Source organism: Hermetia illucens, chromosome 2 (genome assembly GCF_905115235.1).
Source record: "Hermetia illucens chromosome 2, iHerIll2.2.curated.20191125, whole genome shotgun sequence".
NCBI lineage: Eukaryota > Metazoa > Arthropoda > Insecta > Diptera > Stratiomyidae > Hermetia > Hermetia illucens.
The window spans coordinates 130,941,923-130,964,307 of record NC_051850.1 but is presented as its reverse complement, the minus strand read 5'-3'; the positions used below and the strand labels follow the sequence as shown (position 1 = coordinate 130,964,307).

At 44.8% G+C, this 22,385-nt stretch overlaps 2 protein-coding genes across 3 annotated transcripts in view; both read left to right on the top strand.

Annotated features, from left to right (window-relative positions):
* The first annotated feature begins 542 nt into the window (after positions 1-542).
* LOC119649732 (3-oxoacyl-[acyl-carrier-protein] reductase FabG-like) lies at positions 543-7,612 on the top strand. Of its 2 annotated transcripts, none has more exons than XM_038052014.1 (2): positions 543-705; positions 6,718-7,612. In XM_038052014.1, exon 2 carries the CDS (start codon positions 6,757-6,759, stop codon positions 7,552-7,554), a length of 798 nt encoding a protein of 265 aa, XP_037907942.1. In that variant the 5' UTR covers positions 543-705; positions 6,718-6,756; the 3' UTR covers positions 7,555-7,612. The 2 variants fall into 2 exon arrangements, with proteins under 2 accessions (XP_037907942.1, XP_037907941.1); XM_038052013.1 differs by having other exon boundaries at positions 545-705; positions 6,722-7,612.
* Positions 7,613-13,876: 6,264 nt separating this feature from the next.
* The window catches only part of LOC119650254 (cell cycle checkpoint control protein RAD9A), a 39,015-nt gene continuing 30,506 nt past the window's right edge, over positions 13,877-22,385 (top strand). Inside the window, exons 1-4 of the mRNA XM_038052846.1 lie at positions 13,877-13,952; positions 14,014-14,252; positions 14,314-14,465; positions 14,521-14,682. Of these exons, the coding sequence (XP_037908774.1) occupies positions 13,919-13,952; positions 14,014-14,252; positions 14,314-14,465; positions 14,521-14,682 (587 nt within the window). The 5' untranslated portion in view covers positions 13,877-13,918. The remainder of the gene's footprint in view (positions 13,953-14,013; positions 14,253-14,313; positions 14,466-14,520; positions 14,683-22,385) is intronic.

The window sequence follows — 22,385 nt, the reverse complement described above, 5'->3', positions numbered from 1 at the left end:
GAAGAATCGCTTAAATCATACGATTGTTAATTTCATTTGAGCAAATATCGACATGGGATGTTTTTGTAGGTCTAGATTATATATACACTTCTCAGATTTTTCACTAGGATGGAAGGTGTGGCCAGTTCTGAACAGAATCAACGGAACACGTTCGCACCAAATTTCGTGACGCTGGGTTCAACAGGAAATTAATGCACATTGAACTGATTTTAATAAGGTTCTGTTTTACACAAAACTTTAAAATGAGGAAGGTTAGTATGGTACTGATGATCTTCGAAAGTTGCAAAGTTTTTTTTATCTTTGATGACAAACAAACGATACTGAGAAGGAGGAATAAAGACGGGGCAAGATTCCCCTCGCTGTCAATCATGATAGCTTTCCCTAGTAAACGATTTATTCCGTCGTTCACTACAGAATAATAATGTCCCATCGATTACCTGAATTTCCGAGTATATGTACATATGTATACCTTGTTCTCTTAAATCCATTAACTAAATGAAGAGTATTGAAGCATTTGCCGCCAAGTCAACTATGTAGCTTCAGCCTAACTGAGCGAGATAAGGGAGAAACTAATAAAAATATATTCTGGCGTCGTTGCGTCATAAATCGTCAAACAGCTGAGTCCAACTAATAATTGTGTAGCGGGAAAGCAGTACATATTCTGTCTTGGGTATTCAGCTGAAATATTCTGGGAATATTAACAAGGTATTTATCTACATATATTCAGTGGAAGTATACTAAACTCTTTAATATAAAGTATGAAGTGTCGTTCATTGAAGAACTAAGGGAGAAATGATACTCCCACATTGCGCGCTTAATTTTCCAAGTTATAAACGAAGATGTTGGAAGGTTGCAGTGGTTATATGCATTGAAATAGTTAAATAAATTCAAGTGCTCATTGACTATTTCTGCATATATCGTGCATCAATTTAAAAGCTATAATTTTCGCGTATTTGCAAAAATAGCCAATTCATATTGCCATTTTTCCTTTATCGCGCTGCAACACTTTTCTAAGCCAATCTGAAATTAGAGAAAATAGCTATCTTTTATCTGTCAATTTCCAGCTGAATAAAGCCGGCGTCCAGTTGTCAAGCTGTCACAATTGTTGGCGTTTTCGTATAAAATACTTCGAAATAATTCCACAAAATTGTCCGTTAAGGTTCTAACCTCGTTAGCAGGGGTTTCCTCCAACTTATTCTGCAGAAGCGGGCATTGATATTTTTTCTTGTGACTGGCCGTGTATTATATTCTTCTAAAGAAAATGGAAGAGTTCAATGGACAATGACATCATTTTTCAAACACATTGATTTTGCAAAAAAGAAAAATATATCCTTTACGCCGATATGATCGGTTAACTCTGGCCTTTTGTCACCGAAACTTGGTAATTTCTGCATCTACGATATGCATATAATCGAGTTACCAACATAACTCCAAATGAAGTACTACTTCTGCCTACGGGTTAGATATTAGTGGATGAGTTGACTACAGCTGGGTAGACTATCCGGTGAAATCAACTTTTTCAGAAAAGATATCGGGTGGATCTCAGAAAATTTTTTTAAGTGTTTCCTATGCAATTATACGTAATTGTATTTAATGTGCTATGACTGCATTCTTTCTAGTTTCTAGGTTGTTTCAAAATAAACTGTTAAAATGTTATTCACAATTTTCAATTTTCCTCTGGCGGTTCGCATCTACTGCTCCATGAGAATTTAGTATTCAGGTTTTTCAACAAATGGTTCATTCTTAGCATGCTTAAGGAACTGTGTTACAATGCAAAGTCTGCTCGAATATAAAATAAAAACATTATAGACCAGCGAAACCATTTCCATTCATCACAGTAGTACTCCAACTGATAGTTTGGTACGAGTTATCATCATCGACGGTGCAACAACCAGTATCCGGTCCAGGCCTGCCTTAGTAAGGAACTCCAGACATCCTGATTTTCCGCTGATCATCCTGATTTTAGGCCAACTCAGGCAGCGTCTACTGCGTCTTCTTTTTCTAAAATAGATATTGTTCTAATATACTTTCCAGACTGGGTCATCTTCATCCATACGGATTAAGTTATGAACTGTCTCAAAGTTGTAGTCTCCTATCTTTATTGTTCTCATTTGACCAGTGCGATTTGATTTTGTTGCTTCTTTATCCTTTGGTGCTGAAGTTGCTACCATATACTTCATCTTGCTGCCTTGTTGGTCAAACTCCCTTGCCTGGTTACTTCCTGTTCTTCTCGAGTTCACAGACTAGTTGGCTCTCTCGGGCTTCCTTTTTCCGTCTGTGAAGTCGTTTCTTCATTCGACGAAGTTTGTTATAGGTCTCGGCGCGTGGTCGCGTCCTTTGAGAGTGCAGCATTGTGCGATATGCAGCATTCTTTCCTTTCGTTGCTAGCTTGCATTCATCGTCGAACCAGTCGTTCCGCCCTTTTTTGCGACTGGGGGCAAGAATGTTTGTGTGTGGTTATGAAGATCATTTGCTGGTGCTGGCCTCTGTCAACTGCGGTTACTACGGTATTCATTTCTCACTTACCTGTTATATAGGGTACTGCCAGTTGGATAATCTGCAGTCCACTGTCATTGGTAGTTTCATGGCAGCCAACGTATCGCCTATATATGGACTACGTCCCTACTTGACAGTTAAAATCTCCAAGTATGCTTTTGATATCCTACCTGGAGCAGGCTTCAAGGGTCCCCTCTACTGCCTCGTAGAAGGAATCCTTCTCCGACTCTGCAGTCTTCTCTGAAGGAGCGTGGACGTTCATGAGGCTTATATATCGAAATTTTGTCTGACAAACGTGGAGTGCATAGCCTTTCGCTTATGGTTTTAAAGCCGATAACAGCAGGTTTCATTTTTAGCTGACTAGGAAACCTATTCCGATCATATGGTTTACCGAATAGCCACTATACCATAATATATGTGAAAGTGTCTATCTTACGCCGAATGAGGCGATGCCGGATTTTCGACGGAGGCTAGATGCTTTGGAGGATGTTATCTTAAGAACAGATTGGCGGGTTCTGGTCGGGGATGAGTTCAATGCTAGGGCATTTGAATGGGGCAAGCCTCACACAAACTCCAGAGGGAGACTGAAAATGGCGCGAGAACAGGACTGGTAGTTCTAAACACCGAATCCACCCCAACGTTCTGGCGCCCGGGCTGCGAGGGAAGCATTCCAGACGTAACCTTCGCGTCGGAATCACTAATGTCGCTGGTGGACGAGTGGCGAGTTCTGGAAGACTACTCGGCAAGCGGCCGTAAATACATTGCCTTCGAAGTGGTGAACACAAACTCTTGGTGTGCACCACCCCGACGATCTTTCTGTGCGTCGCGAAAGTGAACACCGGGAGGTTTGTCGAAAATCTTGGAACAGATGGGGGAGAGCACTCCTGGGGGTGGTGGCGCGGCAACTGACTCTGTTGTAAGTTCAGTTATGAACCTAATAACGACGACCCGCGGAGCAAGCCTTCTATCTATTGGTGGAGAGTGGAAATCGCCGAACTTCGGAAAGAGTGTCACAGGCTCTGCCGCTTAACACAACGTCTAAGCGACCGGGAGGAAGCATGTACCATAATGACGGAGTACGAATCAGCCAAAAGGAGATTTCACAGCGCAATAAACAAGAGCACAGCTCGCCGCTGGCAAAATCTGGTCGACGAGGTGAATGGGGACTCGGTTACAAACTGGTAACCCTAAAAATGGGGGCTCTGCTGAAACCCTGTTCACTAAGGCGAACAGATGGACCGTATTGTAAGGGCACTGTTCCCTGCGCACCTCGTATGGGATGATGACGTCGGCGCGGAGAGTGCAGAGGGCTGTCCACTTTTCTATACAAAAGAGTTGGAACAGGCAGTTCTCTCTATGAAAAGCAAGAAGGCGCCAGGAGCTGATGGTATTCCAGAAGAAGTATACAATTTGGTATTCCAACACCGGCCAGACCTACTGCTCGGCGCATAAAACGCTTGCCTGAAAGAGGGTACTTTTCCGTTCGAAGGTGGCGAGGCTTCCGCTGATCCACAAAGGGAGAGGCGACCCCGAGTTGCCGTCTTCATATCGCCCACTACGTATGCTTGACACTACTGGAAAAGTGCTCGAAAAGCTCATCAGAAGTAGACTCGCTGCAGCGATACGCGCTGCTGGAGATTTATCTCCCCGGCAGTTTGATTCTAGAGCAGGAAGATCTACAGTTAATGCTGTCATGCAAGTCGTGGATGCCGTTCGACGAGCGGAGGCACATAGCTGACGAACTCGACGGGTGGTGCTCCTCGTAACGCTTGAGGTCAGAAACCGTTTAATTCCGTAAGATGGAAAAACTTTCTAGGCACATTAGACCATACTTTCAACGTAGCGAACTATCTCTTACGGATATTGAGGGATTACCTGAGGAATTGCTCCCTGCTCTATGAAACACTAGAGGATCAAAGGAGGATGGAGGTCACGTCGGGGGTAGCACAGGGATCCGTCCTAGGGCCGGACCTCTGAAGTACTAGTCTACTTAAACTCGACATGCTAAAAGAGTCGCGTCTGGTCGGCTATGCAGATGATATCGCGGCGCTTATTGCTGGACGCACTGTCAAACAGGCGCAAAGCAGACTCGGCATGTCGAAGTGATGGGTAAGCGGTTTCAACCTTGCACTGGAAAAAAACCGAAGTAGTCATCCTGACTAAAAAGAGAATTCTGACCCTGCGTCCCATATCGTTCGGCGAGTCGATAATCGAGTCAAAACCAACGGTAATGTACCTCGGGTTGATTCTTGACTCAAAGATGAGCTTTTTTGAGTAAATCAAAGCAGCGGCGAACAAAGCTGCAGCTGGAGTTCCGGCGTTAAGTAGGCTAATGGCAAACATTCGGGGTCCTACGTCTAGCAGGCGGCGTCTCCTGATGAGTTCAATGCACTCTGTCCTGCTCTAGGGCGCAGAAATATGGGCTGAGGCTCTTAGCGCGTAAATGTCTCGCGTAAGTCCAGAGATGGGGAGCTTTGCGTGTGTCGTCTGCATACCGCACTGTCTCTGAACCGGCCGTGATGGTGATTTCGGGAGTGATGTCCGTTGCCCTTCTTGCTAAGGAGCGTGAAGCCATATACAAGCGCAAGGGAGGTGGTTGTTCGTGAAGAATGGCAGTGCACTCTAGACAAGTGGTAGCTCTCTTGGGAAAATGAAACTAGAGGCAGATGGACTGCGCGGCTCATCGGCAATTTAGGCGCGTGGATGAATCGGAAGTCATGGTGAGACTGACTATTTCCTTACCCAATTTTTAAGTGGGCATGGAAGTTTTCCGTCTTACCTGCACAAGAGTGGAAAAGCGCAATCTTCGGATTGTATGTTTTGCAATAGAGTTGTGGGCTATGCCCACCACACTTTTTTTTTCTTGTTGAAGGTGGGAGGGGGTTCGTCAGCAGCTCTATTTAAACACAGAGGATCTCTCTCCAGACAACATTGTCGAAGAGATGCTGAGGGGTGCTGACAGGTGGAGCCGTGTTGCCCCATTACGTTCGGGTCCCACTCGTTACTAAGAAGATAGAGCTCGACCGGTGGAGGAGTCGGATGACAGGGGATTCCTTGAACTGACAATTCCTTTCCTCCTTTCTCCTCCCGTTGGTGAAAGGGGGAGGGGGGAGTTCGGAGACTAGCCGGAAGTAATGTGACAAACGGTTCCGGGCTAGCTCTCTGACGATGGGGAGGTGTTTAGTTGGTATTCCGACGACGTGCCGAACCGGGAGTCCAACACTGTGTCCGTAAATGCATTCACCTACCCTACACTCCAAACAAAACATAATATATGATGTAGTGGCTCTTCTTCAGGAAAGCGGTCCCTGTCCAGCTCATCTCTTGCAACGCTTTTACATCAGTCCTATATTGGGACAGGATATTGCTTACCTGCTTGGCAGTTCCTGTTCTGTACAGGGAGCACACGTTTCATGAGAAAATGTGCAAATCGCTATTCCGTTTTCGTTGCCGGGTTCGTCGCTGTGTCGTCAATCTAGTCCGAGGCTCTTTTCGTGACTGAATCTTTGAATTGATAGACCAGTAGCGTACTTCAAACTACAATTTTTATTTTACAGCGTGGATATATATTTCGGGAGCAACTTACCCCGTTCATCAGTACAAAGCTACTAAGTAGCTACTACTAAGCTACATGTCTACACAGTAAAAAAAAATTGTAGGTTGGAGTAAGCTACTGGTCTATCAATTTTAGGCTTGACTACAAATAGAAGACAATCTAACCTCTCTGTATCTTTGCTTCTCCGTGTAGGGTTGTCAGCCCTACTCAACCCCCAACCAGGAGGACCAGTTAGTACAATATGTCCCGCTTTTAGGCATGGAAGACTCGCATCCATCCTCCTCCGTCTGCAGTTATACATTAAGAAAGAACTCCCAGCAGTCAGCATATGGAAATAGAGATAGGGTTTGGTAGTAGAATGTTTGGTGTTAATTCAGCTGGCGTTTCTCAGATCTTATGCCCCATCGTGCGTACCAATCCACGCTTCGCCCTGGGACCTATACTACCCTTTGACCCAATTGTCCGGAGTAATAAAATAATAAAAATTAATTCTTGGGGCCGGCAAAGTTGTATGAATTAGGCGGAAATACGAATAATCGGGATAGGAAATTTCGGGATTTCCTTATATTAGCTTATTATTTCCAATTTCTAAAGTACATTTTAGGCAAAAACTTAGTATTTTGCTTTAATTGATTATAATCAAATTTCACCTTATCTTATTTTAGTCAGAAACCAGAACCTCGAGCCTTCAGTTTCATTTCAAGATGTCCATCAAAGGACTAGTAGCAATCATTACTGGTGCCAGCTCGGGAATTGGAGCGGGAACGGCCATATTCTTTGCAGAATTAGATGCCAAAGTGGTCCTAGTAGGTCGAAATAAGGAAAACCTAACAACAGTCGCCTCAAAATGCTACGCTGCTAATAAAGATGTGAACCTGCTCACCATAGTCGCCGACGTAACCAACGATTCCGCGATTAAAAAAATCATCGATGATACCATCAACAAGTTTGGCCAAATCGATATTCTTGTAAACAACGCCGGAGTCATCTCAAAAGGAAGCATCGAAAACACCAGCATGGAACAGTATGACTACGTAATGAACACAAATATTCGCTCAATTTACAACCTAACCATGCAAGCAGTTCCTCATCTGATCAAAACCAAAGGGACTATCGTTAATGTCTCCAGTGTGAATGGTATGAGGCCATTTTGTGGCGTTCTGGCCTACTGCGTTTCCAAGACAGCCGTGGATCAATTCACACGTTGTCTGGCCCTAGAACTGGCACCAAAAGGAGTTCGAGTAAATTCAGTGAATCCAGGAGTCATTGAGACGGAGATTCATAAGCGTGGAGGCATGAATGAAGAGGAGTACCAGAAATTTTTGAAGCATAGTCAGACGACTCACGCTCTTGGACGGGCTGGAACCGTCGAAGAAATAGCCAGAACGATTCACTTCTTAGCAAGTAGTGACTCATCTTATATCACGGGTGCCAATGTACCAGTTGATGGAGGCAGGCATGCTATGGTTTCGCCATATAACGGAGAATTTATTAGTTTTTGAAAATTGTATTAAACATTTAATGATCCCACATACGAGTACACAAATTAGATGATAACAAACAACACTACATGTTTTTTTTTTCATTTGTGGGTGGCTGGCAGTCGATAGGGAAAATATCGGTTTACTAACTGTCTGCCTGTCTGTCATACCTTATATCTCAGAAATGGTTACCCTTATTGATACGAAATTTGCTAGAAAGGTAGCACCTGTGAATCCCATTCCATTCGGTTAGTAACATAGTTCCACGTTGAGTTTAAGGAGGGGGTCCCCATATATGGAAAAGAGGAGTGTAAATTTTTTTCCCCGAATATAGTCTGTCTCGATTAGTACTACCGAAACCGATATTAGTTTTGACATTGGTTGTAAAAGTGAGAAATGCGGGAGAGCTGACAGATGGAATTGTTCAAAATGTTGTCGGTGCTAACGGAACTGGAGAATTAGCATTTCGTTGAAATTTACTTAAAATATGCCTGCCATCTGTCCGCCGCGGCTCGTCGATCGGTAAGAAAAGTACCGTTTTTACCATTAACACAACAGTGTTCGATATCTTTGCTTTTGACAAGTCGATACAGATCTAGTATCTCGCTGTTCCAAGCATCCATTTTATCGTAAAGATCTTTATGATGGACCAATCACTTTCTTTGCTTCCTAGTTCACACTTTTGCACATTCGTCAATTGACCAGTAGCTTATAGAAAAGGAGCGTGTTGGCTCAAACCTTCCTCTTTTATGAAAGAAGCTCTCACAGCTTATGGGCTGTATAGGTGGACCTTTGCCTCCACATGTGGACTTAAGCCTCAGGTAGTCATGTGGATACATGTTGCTATCATTACGTCGATGTTCACTTATTCATCCATAGTGTGATGGGTTAAGGGTGAAACAAAAAAGTTTTCGTTGTAAACTAGCCACATTGCAAAGAACTGTGTGTCTGAGTATCACCGGTGCCATGGGCACGACATCCGGCGTAGCTCTGTATCATCATCATTATCAACGGCGCAACAACCGGTATCCGGTCTAGGCCTGCCTTAATAAGGAATTCCAGACATCCCGGTTTTGCGCCAAGGTTCTCCAATTCGATATCCCTAAAAGCTGTCTGGCGTCCCGACCTACGCCATCGCTCCAACGCAGGCAGGGTCTGCCTCGTCTTCTTTTTCTATTATAGATATTGCCCTTATAGACTTTCCGGGCTGGATCATCCTCATCCATACGGATTAAGTGACCCGCCCACCGTAACCTATTGAGTCGGCTTTTATCCACAACCTAACAGTCATGGTATCGCTCATAGATTTCGTCGTTCGTAGACTACGGAATCGTCCATCCTCATCTAGGGGCCAAAAATTCTTTGGAGGATTCTTCTCTCGAACGCGGCCAAGAATTCGCAATTTTTCTTGCTAAGAACCCAAGTCTCGAAGACATGAGGACTGGCAAGATTATTGTCTTGTACAGTAAGAGCTTTGACCCTATGGTGAGACGCATCGAGCGGAACAGTTTTTGTAAGCTGAAATAGGCTTTGCTGGTAGCCAACCACTGTGCGCGGATTTCATCTTCGTAGCTGTTATCGGTTGTGATTTTCGACCCTAGATAGGAGAAATTATCAACGGTCTCAAAGTTGTAGTCTCCTATCTTTATTCTTCCCGTTTGACCAGTGCGATTTGATATTATTGGTAGGTTTTTGGTGCTGCCGTTGCCACCATATACTTTGTCTTGCTTTCATTGATGTATAGCCCAGATTAAAGAGGACGCATGATAGGGCATCCTCTTGTCGTAGACCGCTGTTGATGCTGAATTTATCTCGAGAGTGATCCTGCTGCTTTTATCTGGTCTCGCACATTGGTCAGGGTCAGCCTAGTTCGTCTTATCAATTTCGTTGGGATACCGAATTCTCTCATGGCCGTGTACAGTTTTACCCTGGCTGTGCTATCATAGGCGGCTTTAAAGTCAATGAAAAGATGGTGGAACTGATGTTTATATTCCAATAGTTTTCCAGTTTTGCTAATTTGCCTGGAGTGAAGCCTCTATGATATGGCCGATGATATTCTAGGCGTATGGGGCTATCCGTCTTAGCAAGATAGCGGAGAATATCTTATAGATGGTACTCAGCAACGTGATACCTCTATTATAGCTGCACTGTGTGATATCTCCCTTTTTATGTATGAGGCAAATAATACGTCGTTGCCAATCGTCAGGCATTGATTCGCTGTCCCACACCTTGAGCATAAGTTGATAAACCACTTTGTGTAATTGGTCAATTGTAATTCCATCGGCTCCTGGCGACTTATGATTTTTAAGCCGATGAATTGCACGGACTATTTCGTCGATACTTGGTGGTGACAGTATTTGTCCGTCGTCTTCAGTTGGCGGGACCTCCAATTCGCCGATGTTCTGGTTGTTTAGTAGTTCATCAAAGTACTCAACCCATCGCTCCAATATGCCCATTCTGTCGGAAATCAGATTTCCCTCTTTGTCTCGACAGGATGAACATCGAGGTGTATAAGGCTTCATCCTGCTGACTTGTTGGTAAAACTTCCGCGCCTGGTTCGGTTGCTTCCTGTACTTTTCTAGTTCACAAACTTGTTGGTTCTCCAAGGCTTCCTTTTTCCGTCTGTGAAGTCGCTTCTTCGCTCGACAGAGTTCTTGATAAGTCTCCGCGCGTGCCCGCGTCCTTTAAGAATGCAACATTACTCGGTATGCAACATTCTTCCGCAGCTCTGAATTCATTATTCAATTTGCAGCCCTTGGATTTGTTTATTGAGAGCAATGCAATGAGACCAGCTCATAGGTTTATTCGATTAGATCTATTGAGAAACAATGGACATGGGGGCACAGAGCATTGGTAGAGTTATTGAGAGAATTGAATCCAGTTTTCGCAATGCCTTCTGATTCTCGGATCCCCATACATCTAACATAGTTGGTAAAAGATATCAAGTTATCTTGAAAAGAAGAGAAAACTGCGTCGAACCAGAGGATTACTCGTCAGGATATACTGACTTCTTTTACACCGATGGCTCAAAAACAGAATAGGACTATTAAGCGGGAGTTTACCTCTCGAATAAAAACGAGAAGTGGGCCTTTCCCTTGGGACAATATACAACGGTCTTTCAGGCTGAAGTGTATGCGATCCTAAAAGCGGCAAGCTGGGTGATTGACGAGCGGTTGGTGGGCGAGCGCATCGCAATATGTAGCAATAGTCAAGCTACATTAAGGGCATCGAGCAGTCCTTTGATCACTTCAAAAATCGTTCAGGAATATAGAAATCAATTGAATTTTGTTGCTAGATACAATACGATGAAACTACTCTGGGTTTCCGGTCATTGTGGTGTAGAGGGAAATTAAATCTCGGATGTATTAGCAAAAGAGGGTTCAATTTTCCCTATGCCCGGACCGGAACCAGTAATTGGGGTGCCAGTAGCATTGGCTAATGCTTCTATCAAAAACTGGAAACAAGCTTCCCATAATGACAGGTGGCTGAGTCTTAATGCTGCTAAACACACCAAAATTTTCCTGTCATAACCAAACAAACATGCTGCAAAGTTTATCCTGTCGAAAAGCAGGATGACTTGCAGAAGTATGGTGGGTATTCTGACTGGCCATAATTCACTGGCTACACATATGTTCAGAACAGGAATTCTCCAAGATGATCGTGTCCATATTGTAATGAGGAAGCGGGATGCACGACATTTTCTATGTGAATGCCTCGCCTATGGACGCATCAGACATCAGATTTTTAGTGCTGATGTGCTATAACTGCAGCGGGTAGCATCACATCCACTACAGTGAATCCTGCGATCCACCTCAAACACACACAAACATCATAGGCCCTAAATATCTAGCAGTATATACCTGTGCCCTAGTACCTATGATGTGTACGGATAAACTTCCTCAATACATTCAAAAGACCGGATCATTTAGTGTCGATACTACATATTAGATGTACTGTGCCCTATGCCCACTGAAACTACCACACCATGACCCACGGTGCTCATGGTGCCAGTTACTGCATTCCATATTTCTTAGGATTCGAGTATTTATACAATGATCGCCTTTATAATAATAGTAATATTGTCAAGGGATGACGCACTGTGTGCTAAAAGAGCTATTGTGTCCCTTTACTGAAGATAATATATCTATAAACTATAGTATGTCGTTTAAACCTATAACCGACAGAAACTTTATTATGTTCCCTACTTCCAAGTGTTTCAACCCAGCATTTGGTATTAAGTATTCTCTCAGGTGCTTAAACCTATTTTGCAGAAGTTCCGGACATTGTCCCAGAACAGGTCTCATCACTCTCCTCACAGAATCTACAGACAGTGTCCTTAGATATCCCTATCTTCCCCAGGTGATAGTTTGTCCTGAAGTGACCAGTGAGTATTCAGACTATCATCTCCCTTCTTGGTGAGGTTTAAACAATCTTTCGAGTGCTTGGGTTTGTATCCGCTCATACCAGGGTGCTTATGTTCCATTCCTGGTAAGTTTTCTCAGCATAGTTCCCTCAGTCGTTCCTCCTCATTTTTCAATGTCATAGCTATGAACCCATTTCAGACTCAATAGACTGGCTCTGGCCAGTATAGCGACGTCGCTGCTTCTCCGCCTGCTGCTTCATTGCCTTTTAACCGAAGGTGACCTTCTTTCCAGAGTATCCAGACCTTCTTTTGCCAGCCGAGCGTGTTCAGTCTGTTGAGACATTCGCGTACCAGTTTGGAATTTACCTAGTGGGGCTAAAGTTCCTTAACAGCCGCTTGGCTTAGAAGGGTTAGAACAACAATGTTCTGCTCTTTAAATTCTTTAGAGGTTGAAGGAGACACATCTGTCTGTGGCATATGTTTCCGCCTGAAATATGCTAGTATACTTACATATTGGTTCAAGGTGCGCTTTCCTTGAACCAATGATTCCAGCGCCTGCTCCCTCTACTATAAATAATCCGTCAGTCTATCGGATAATCAGTTGCTGGTTTAAGCCGTAAGTCAATCCTAAGTTCTCCCAGTTTGCCCTGTTGCTCCAACGTGTTTCGAATTTCTTATCGAAGAGAAACCTTGTTTTCATGTTATCCCTTGATATCAGTAATTCGGAATGCCGCCTAGAAAGAATTTCAATTTTCCTTCGATTTAGGTAGCTCCCCGCCTCAATGGTACTGCCGGACATTCTGAAGATCGTCCTCCTTGCCAAGTCAATTCGAGAAGGACCTCTAGGGATGCTGGTGGGCTTTACTGATACACATATGCTGACATGGATGTATGGGATTGCGTATTAGAACGTTAGTTCTAATGTAGAGTTATTTATGACCTTCCTCACCGCCTTAAGGGTGAACGATGTCAGACATATTGGTCTGAAAAATTTAAGGTGAAAAGGATCCTATTTAGCCGCTTTCGGAATGAAGACCACTCTTGCCCGTCTCCATGCCTTTGGTATATATCCAAAGGCTATGCTGCTCCTTACTTCTCTTACTGAGAAAATACCAAAAGTTTAAAGGCTTCCACTGCCCATCTTATTCTAACTTCTGAGCATACCTCTTTCGCTAGTTTCGAATTCACTTTTTCCCCCTTCTGTCTATTGTGGGGGGCCTGTTGCCTTCCTCCCTGAGAAGCAGATGTATCTTATCCTCTTCATTCTCGGTAATGTCCTTCGTTCTTCAGACAGACAGAAGATATTGCCCTGCCTTTGGCTATGGGATTTCTTATTATTCTATTTATTTTCGAGTTGGCCTCAAGTCCCATCCGACACCTCCTAATTCTTGACCAAGATGCGCATCAGAGTTTTCCTTAGAGTTTTGTTTAGTCCCTTTTGTCTGGTGCTGGTCACGAATATTGGATACTGAGGATAAATTTAAGAGGGAACTCATCTTTTTCATTAATGTCGCTGCTTCCCCAGATCTCATGGTGGGCGTTGGCATTGCAGCTAAGAAGAAATGGTAGCGCCTTTCTCTTGCAGAACTTCGCCAGTCTAAGGAATAATTCCGGTGGAATCCGACTGTCGTCTTCTGCGAAATATCCTGATGCCATGACAGCTTTTCGAGTTCTTCCCCCATTCTAAAGTTCCCCCGAGTTCTAAAAGATGTTTGCAAAGGCTCTGAAACAGTGCTACAGGTTACAAGGTTTGGGTGAATACTCTCGAAAACTTTCCTGTCAATTGGGAATGGTAACAATCAAAAGGTATCTAATCCCCAAATTCAAACGCAAGCTAGTATGACAACTTTTCCCTGAACGTCAACCATGGATGCCGATTTTATACGCCATTAGCCAAAGAGTTGCTAAAGCTGCTTCCTAAATTTTACATTTGACTTCCCTTCTTTACGAAACGTCAAAACATATGTCAGTTGCGTTTGTTTTGAGTTTCTTGTGCCGGCGAGGCCTATTATCACTTCGGCAATGAAATGTGTCATTCCCGGGACAAACGCTCGTGGTAACATTCCAATTGCTTGAATCCTAACGCGGATCCTTATGTCTTCCTTTGCCAATTTCAGTTTTCGCGAAAGCCATTCAATCTATGGCGAAAATCGGTTCGGAATTGTTTGTCGAGGCGGACGACGATGGACTCTCCATTCGGACGGTTAGCGCCACCAAGTCGGCGTTTGCAATGATCCGCTTCGAACCAAACTTCTTCAATGATTACAACATTGAGAGCGACACTGAGGATGATTTCGCCAACAAATGCAAGGTTTCCATGAAGGCGTGCATTGGTGTCTTCAAGAACATGAAGCAGGTGCCGTCCAATTGCATTCAGAGATCGCTTTGAGAACTTCAGCGCATTTTTTTGCTTCCAGGTTGAGCTCTGCAAAATCCACATAGACTCGGCTCACTCGAAGCTAATTGTCCAGCTAAAGTGTCGGCTGGAGACTATCAGAACCCATTCCATCTCAATTTTGGACTTTGAGACGCTACAGGCCGTGTACATGACTGATAACGTCCCCAATGTGTAAGAAGACTTCCCGCCTTCATGCGACTCTTAATCTATTTTTGTCCATTGGCAGGTTGTCATCATCTCACAAGCTCTTCTCGGAGATATCGAACAATTTTCAGATGAACGAGGAGGAAATAACGCTGGAAGCAGGCGCTGACAGTTTGACTGTTAAGAATTACGTGGAGGGCTCCCATGTCGACAGGAAATTTATGCGATCGCAGTTGGCGCTCAAGTAAGTGCGATTGAAAAATTTGGATGCGTTTATGAACTGGAAGGTTTCGCTATGCTAGCGAAATTACATGGATAGTGGTGATAGTGCAAAAGGGGTGGATTGACTGAAGAAAACCCAAATGAATTTAGTTCTTCAACGAATTTTGCACAGTTATGAGTTTAGAACTTTATATTTGTGTGGTTGCCATTCACCCCTTGGTAAGGTATAGCGAGTAAACCACACCTACGCGCCATCGTTCCTGGTTGCCTGGAATGTTCTTCAGCTCTCTCCACCACTTCCCGGGACGCTCGCGTTGCTTCAATACTGTTCTGCACCAAGGGCCCTTGGTCGTCGGCTATCTTGAGAGAGCGAAATCCACTGCATGGCGTAGCATCAGATCTTTGGTGCCGATGTTCTCCAATTGCGACGGGTAGCATCACATCCACTAACGGAAATCCTGCGATACGTTAACGAATCCAGAATATTCCGTTAGACGGGGGAGGCGAGTACAATGGGCCAACACGGCTTGAGTGCTCAGAAGCTGTAGCTTCTCCCCCACCATACACACACACACACATGCCCCTCCTGCATAAAGTATTCCAGATACACTGTTCACGCTATAGCAAGCTTTCTCGAAACTGATGAACAGCAGGTGCAGCGAGGATCTATATTCCGCGTGTGGTCAATGCAGGAGGATCCGGAGCGGAAACCAGGCTGTTCTCTATTGACGAATGTTTCAAGACGTTCTTCAATTATCACATTCAAAATAGGCTTCCTTCTTTGGAATCTTGACGATCATCCCCTTCTTTGACTCTTTGACTCTCTGGGAAAGGTTTCCCCGCAACATTTCCATACGAGTGGAAAGGGCTAGGCTTAATCGTCGATCTGACTTACCTTAGTACTCCGTTGGCGAGAAGGATGATCTGGCGGATGAATGAACACTACACCCACAGCGATCAACAGCCCAACTTTCTCGACATCAGGAACGAGGGAGGTGACAGTCGAGTGGGCAACATAATCGCAAAAACCAGGATAGCTGGCTGGTCCAGCTTTCGGGGAAGAGACATTCCTGGCGGCTTTAGAAGGAGGTTACGACCCGAATGGAACGGCGCTGAAGGAAAGCAAACTGGTGGAACCAAGAAATCTCGTTGTTGAGAGCATCGTGTCTGCGAGCGGCGAAGCTTTGCCAAAAGACCAGAGAGAAGGGATACCGCGAGCTTCAATGTTGCCTTCAGAAGGCTATGCGGGTAAGTAAGCGGAATTGCTAAAATCAATTGTGCCTTGAGCAACATACGAACCCGTGGAGCGCTGTTTACAAAGTTGTAATGAACAAGATTCATGGACAAAAATCATCTCAAGTGACATGCCCGTGACTCTTCTTCAAAACAATCGTAATTCTATTGCCACAATGTGGTAAGAAAGTGGATCTCAGTCAACGGTGCAACAGGACGTCTTCACAATCCTCGGGATGACCAAGGAGGAACTACGGGAAATCTGTGCACGAATTGCGAATAATACGGTCCGGGATTGGATGGGATTCCGAACAAAGCCCTGAAGTTGGCAGCTAAAGTCAGACCCGCATGGTTCATAAGAATTGTGTATAGTGGAAGGAGTGTTTTCCGCCCAGGGGAGGTTGGTTCTACTACTGAAGTCCTAAAAACCGCCTGGCGCAGCCTCTTCGTATCGCCTTATTTGTCTTTCAGACACTATAGGGATGATGTTGAAGAGTAGCAGTATGGGTTTCGCAGAACGTGATCCAGGGTCGATGCCATCGGCCGCTGGTAATTGCTGCGCGGGGGTGATGCTGAATTGCAGGAATGCCTTTAACTCAGTCAATTGAGGTTGGATTAAAGGCACCCTGGTTAAACTACCTCTACCTCTCGGAGAGACTTTTTTGGTACGAGACGAGCGACGGGCCTAAGGAATATGTTGTAACAGCAGGTGTTCTCCAAAGCTCCTTCTGTGGAACATAATATATGACGGAGTGCTCGGCCTTCGCGTGCCAAAGGAGGCAGCATTTATTGATTTTGCAGACGACGTGGCAGTGATAGTAGTTGCGAAATACCACCAGGACATGGAAGTGAGACCGTGCATGTCATCAAAGCATGGTTCCAAATGGTGAAATTGGACCTGGCGGAAGATAAGACGGAACCGGTCCTTATTACCAATCGAAAGAAAAACAACACTCTCAGAATCCGGGTTGGTAATCACGTGGTCATTTCAAAATCGATCATTAGATACCTGGGGTAATGGTCGATGCCAAGTTGAGCTTCAAGGGGCACCTGGACTATCCATGCGAAAAGACAGCAAAGGCTAGCTCATCTCTAGCAAGGATGATGCCTAATATTCATCATCAACGGCGCAACAACCGGTATCCGGTCTAGGCCCGCCTTAATAAGGAACTCCAGACATCCAGACAATTCGATATCCCTAAAAGCTGTCTCGTGTCCTGACCTACGCCATCGCTCCATTTAGGCAGGGTCTGCCTCGTCTTCTTTTTCTACCATAGATATTGCCCTTATAGACTTTCCGGGTGGGATCATCCTCATCCATACGGGTTAAGTGACCCACTCACCATAACCTATTGAGCCGGATTTTATCCACAACCGGACGGTCATGGTATCGCCCATAGATTTCGTCATTGTGTAGGCTACGGAATCATCCATCCTCATGTAGGGGGCCAAAAATTCTTTGGAGGATTCTTCTCTCGAATGCGGTCAAGAGTTCGCAATTTTTCTTGCTAAGAACCCAAGTTTCCGAGGAATACATGAGGACTGGCAAGATCATAGTATTGTACAGTAAGAGCTTTGACCCTATGGTGGGACTTTCGAGTTTTTGTAAGCTGAAATAGGCTCTGTTGACTGACAACAACCGTGCGCGGATTTCATCATCGTAGCTGTTATCGGTTGTGATTTTCGACCCTAGATAGGAGAAATTGTCAACGGTCTCAAAGTTGTATTCTCCTATCTTTATTTTTCTTCGTGTTTGACCAGTGCGGTTTGATGTTGTTGGTTGATTCGTCTTCGGTGCTGACGTTGTCACCATATATTTTGTCTTGCCTTCATTGATGTGCAGCCCAAAATCTCGCGCCGATCGCCGCCTGCTCGATCTGGATGAAGGCAGTTAGTACGTCCCGGGTGGTTCTTCCGATGATGTCGATATCGTCAGCATGGGCCAGTTGCATTTACCTCAGCATCACGGATCACTTTCTCGAGGGCCAGGTTAAAGAGGACGCAAGATAGGGCATCCCCTTGTCGTAGACCGTTGTTGATGTCGAATGGTCTTGAGAGTGATCCTGCTGCTTTTATCTGCCTTCGCACATTGGTCAGGGTCAGCCTAGTCAGTCTTATTGATTTCGTCGGAATAACGAATTCTCTCATGGCCGTGTACAGTTTTACCCTGCCTATGCTATCATAGGCGGCTTTAAAGTCGATGAACAGATGGTGCAACTGTTGTCCATATTCCAACAGCTTTTCCATCGCTTGCCGCAGAGAGACAATCTGATCTGTTGCTGATTTGCCTGGAGTGAAGCCTCTCTCTCTCTTGGGTATGGGCCAATGATGTTCTGGGCGTATGGGGCTATCCGGCCTAGCAAGGTAGCGGAGAATATCTTATAGATGGTAATCAGCAACGTGATACCTCTATAATTGCTGCACTGTGTGATTTCTCCCTTTTTATGTATTAGACAGATAATGCCTCGTTGCCAATCGTCAGGCGTTGATTCGCTGTCCCATACCTTGAGCACAAGTTGATGAACCACTTGGTGTAACTGGTCGCCTTCATATTTAACCAATTTGGCTGTAATTCCATCGGCTCCTGGCGACTTATGATTTTTTTAGCCGATGAATTGCACGGACTGTTTCTCCTAAACTTGGTGGTGGCAGTATTTGTCCGTCGTCTTCAGTTGGCGGGACCTCCAACTCGCCGATGTTCTGGTTGTTCAGTAGCTCATCAAAGTACTCAACCCATCGCTCTAATATGCCCATTCTGTCGGAAATCAGATTTCCCTCTTTGTCTCGGCAGGATGAGCATCGAGGTGTATAAGGCTTCATCCTGCTGACTTGTTGGTAAAACTTGCGCACCTGGTGCGGTTGCTCCCTGTACTTTTCTAGTTCACAAACTTGTTGGTTCTCCCAGGCTTCCTTTTTCCGTCTGTGAAGTCGCTTCTCCGCTTGACGGAGTTCGTGATAAGTCTCTGCGCGTGCCCGCGTTCTTTGGGAATGCAACATTACTCGGTATGCGGCATTCTTCCGTTCCGTTGCTAGCTTACATTCATCGTCAAACCAGCCGTTCCGACTACTTTTGCCGCTGGGGCCAAGTGTGTTTGTGGCCGTATCCATGATAACGTTCTTCAGGTGATTGTGAAGATCCTTTGTTGATGCTTCATCTCCAGGTCCTCTGTTGACTGCAGTTATTGCGGCATCCATTTCTCTCTTATAGGTGTCGCGGAGGGTTGTGTTGTGGATGGCTTCAGTGTTCACTCTCACCTGATTGTCAGAGGGGATTTTAGATGGTATTGTTATTCGAGCTCGGAGCACCATGCCAACGAGATAGTGATCCGAGTCTATATTGGCCCTTTATATGTTCTGATATTCATCAAGGCTGAGAGGTGGCGGCCTTCGATCAACACGTGGTCAATTTGGTTGAAAGTGGTCCCGTCTGGAGAGGCTCCCCATATGTTTGTGGACTGCTTTCCGCGCAAACCAGGTAGTTCCAACAACCATTTCGTGTGACACTGCTAACTGAATGATCTGCAGTCCGTTATCATTTGTATTTGGATGTAAGCTATGGGAGCCAATGTATCGCCTGAATACGGGCTCCCTCCCTACTTGGCTGTTAAAATCCCCAAGTATGATTTTGATAACATATTTGGGATAGGCTTCGAGGGTTCGTTCTACTGTCTCGTAGAAGATATCCTTCTCCGACTCTGCAGTCTCCTCTGTAGGGGCGTGAACGTTAATGAGGTTTATGTTTCTAATTTTGCCACGGAAGCGCAGAGTGCAAAGCCGTTCGCTTATGTTTTCAAAGCCGATAACAGCGGGTTTCATTTTTTGGCTGACTAAGAAACCTACTCCGAGCACATGGTTTACTGGATGGCCGCTATAATATATGGTGTAGTGACTCTTCTCCACGAAACCGATCCCTGTTCAATGCATCTCGTGTAACGCTGTTACATCAGCCTTATATTGGAACAGGCAAGCTGCTTGGCAGCTTCAATTCTGTACAGGGATCGCACGTTCCATGAGAAAATGCGCAAATCGTTATTCCGTTGTCGTTGTCGGGTTCGTCGTTGTATTATTCCTCCAGCCCGAGGCTCCTACTGTGGCTTCGTAACTTTGGTTTTCCGTGTAGGATTGTCAGCCCTACCCACTCCCAACCTGGAGGATCAGTTGGTACAATTGGTCCCGTTTTTAGGCGTCGGAGACTCGCCTTCATCCTGCAGCTTTTCATTAAGAAAGAGCTCCCAGCGGTCACCACGTGGAAGTGTTGGTTCAACAGGCGTTTCCCAGGTTTTATGCTCCATCGTGGGTTCCAATCCACGGTTCGCCCTGGGACCTATACTACCCTTTGACCAGCTTTCTAGTGCTCATCAATATTCTCGGACGGGTTATTCAAAGTTTATGCACTCGATGAAGAGGCGGCAGAAATCTATAAAACCTTCACAGTTGTTACCAAGACCATGCCTCCCCGTCACATGCCCAAGCAAGGTGTTGTCAAAACCCACTTGTCAAAATGTGCCAAAGTAAAATTTAAGACCGCAAGTTCAAGTTCAGAAATTCTTGGAAAATGCAAGAGCTAAAACCTGCTAAATCGAGGTAAAATTTTTGAAGAATTTGAAGTCCAAAGCGGAGTTCGACATTGGACATTGCTCAAATGGCTCTGGATTTTGAAAGAGAGGCGAGTAGCGTCAAACTGAAGATAAACACCAACAAAATCAAAGTTCTCAGTCTGGCGGGTCGTCGTTCTCTTCCTATTATTAATGGGTATAGCGTCGATGATGTTGATCAATTTGTATATCTAGGAAGCCTAGTTTCTGCCGACGGTGGCATCGAACTGGATGTGGCTTGATGCAGCGGTAGATCTGGTGCTCTGCTCTGATGTAATATCGAATGAGAACTTCGTCGGCGCACAGACCAGTTCTCAGTAGGCGTGTTGATCAAAAGGCAGTGGAAAGATCATACATCAAGGAAAGGCGGCAAATTTATTGCTGGTTACGCCGTGCAGTGGAATCGACTATTCCAAGATGGTCGACGGATGGGTCGCTCCAGAAACGGATGGCGCAGAATAGTTGAGGATTGCAAGCGCCTCGGGAAGTGTTGGAGGGAGCTGAAGCGCATTGCACGAAACCGTAAACAATGGCGCGTAGGCGAGATTGACGCACTATGACTCATCCAGGGGTAAATGATAACCATATACTTTCTGTTATTGTTCCTTCTTCGCATACATTCATACATTTTCACATGCTCCCCAATCTACGATTTTTTTTGCTCCATCTGCAAAAAAAAACTGATTCATCGCGGTCAAAATTTTCAGATCGGAATTCATTCTACATTCCATTATACAAATTTTTTGGACGTCGGTGCAGAGTTCCCATGAAATATTTCTTATCGAAGTGATATGCCTACTCCATCAGCATTCTGACTTTTTAGTATTATTTCGGCAGCACTTGAAACTACCTACCAATAAAACTCTATGTGAACCTTGTCGGAATCCGACATCTGAATCATCAGGGGTTGGTTTCATAGCAGCTAAAGATACACACGATCAATTTCCTTTTCCACTTCTATTTCAGTTGCGCCACATGGCTTTTGCGACTTCATCCACAGCTGTATAGCCAGCTATTGAAGCTAGAATCTAAATAATGCTGTGCGTCTTCATCGGAGCGAAATTCAGCCTCCGTGAAAGCTTAGGCAACGCAGCATGATTGCCTAAACCCCTGTCATCGAATCCACTGTTGATAAAGCGCTAGTCCCCATTGCTGCATTCAATCCAACTACCTCTGCCTGCTTGGACTAGTGGCCCCGAGTTAAAGAGGGCTTCCCCACCAACCTCTTATAGGTGGAGTTTCTTCTGAATTGCTAGCGGTTCGCCTTCTTGATCTTTAGTTGAGTTTTTCATTGAACAACTTGACACCAATATCGAACCTGGTTCGTGATCGACTTCCTAGCTCTTTTCTAGTTAACTGTAATCAATACATCTCCTTCTCTCTATTCAAAGCTCTCAATAAAGGCTTCGAAGGGTGTTACTTTCCACGCCTTTGGAAAGGGAGTCTTATTATCCTTGTTCTCAAAGTGGTGACCCTACTCTAGCTGTAAACTATCGCTCTATCTCTCACGGCCCTTCTTTTGTTTCAAAATTCTCCAGAAATTCTCTTTGACAGCGCCATCAATCTATTGCTCCCAGCTTCCCCGACTTTCCCAACTTCGTTGCTAAATGTGTTAGTTCACAGCAGAAGGTATACATAATTTATATCCATTTCTCTAAAGCCTTAGATGCCAACCACAATATACTCTATTCCAAATTTTTGTTTATTCATCAATTTTACGTAGTTCGCTTCCTATGTTTCTATAATAATCGATCCTGAAGAGCCTCTCCTAACGGTTGCTCATCCCCTACTTTTTCTCTTTCCTCTGGAGATCCCCAAGGCTCTTCACCCTAATATATCTGTTTTCTTTATTAATGGCCTCCCATTGTTCCTCGTCGACCCATGCTTACTCTGCACA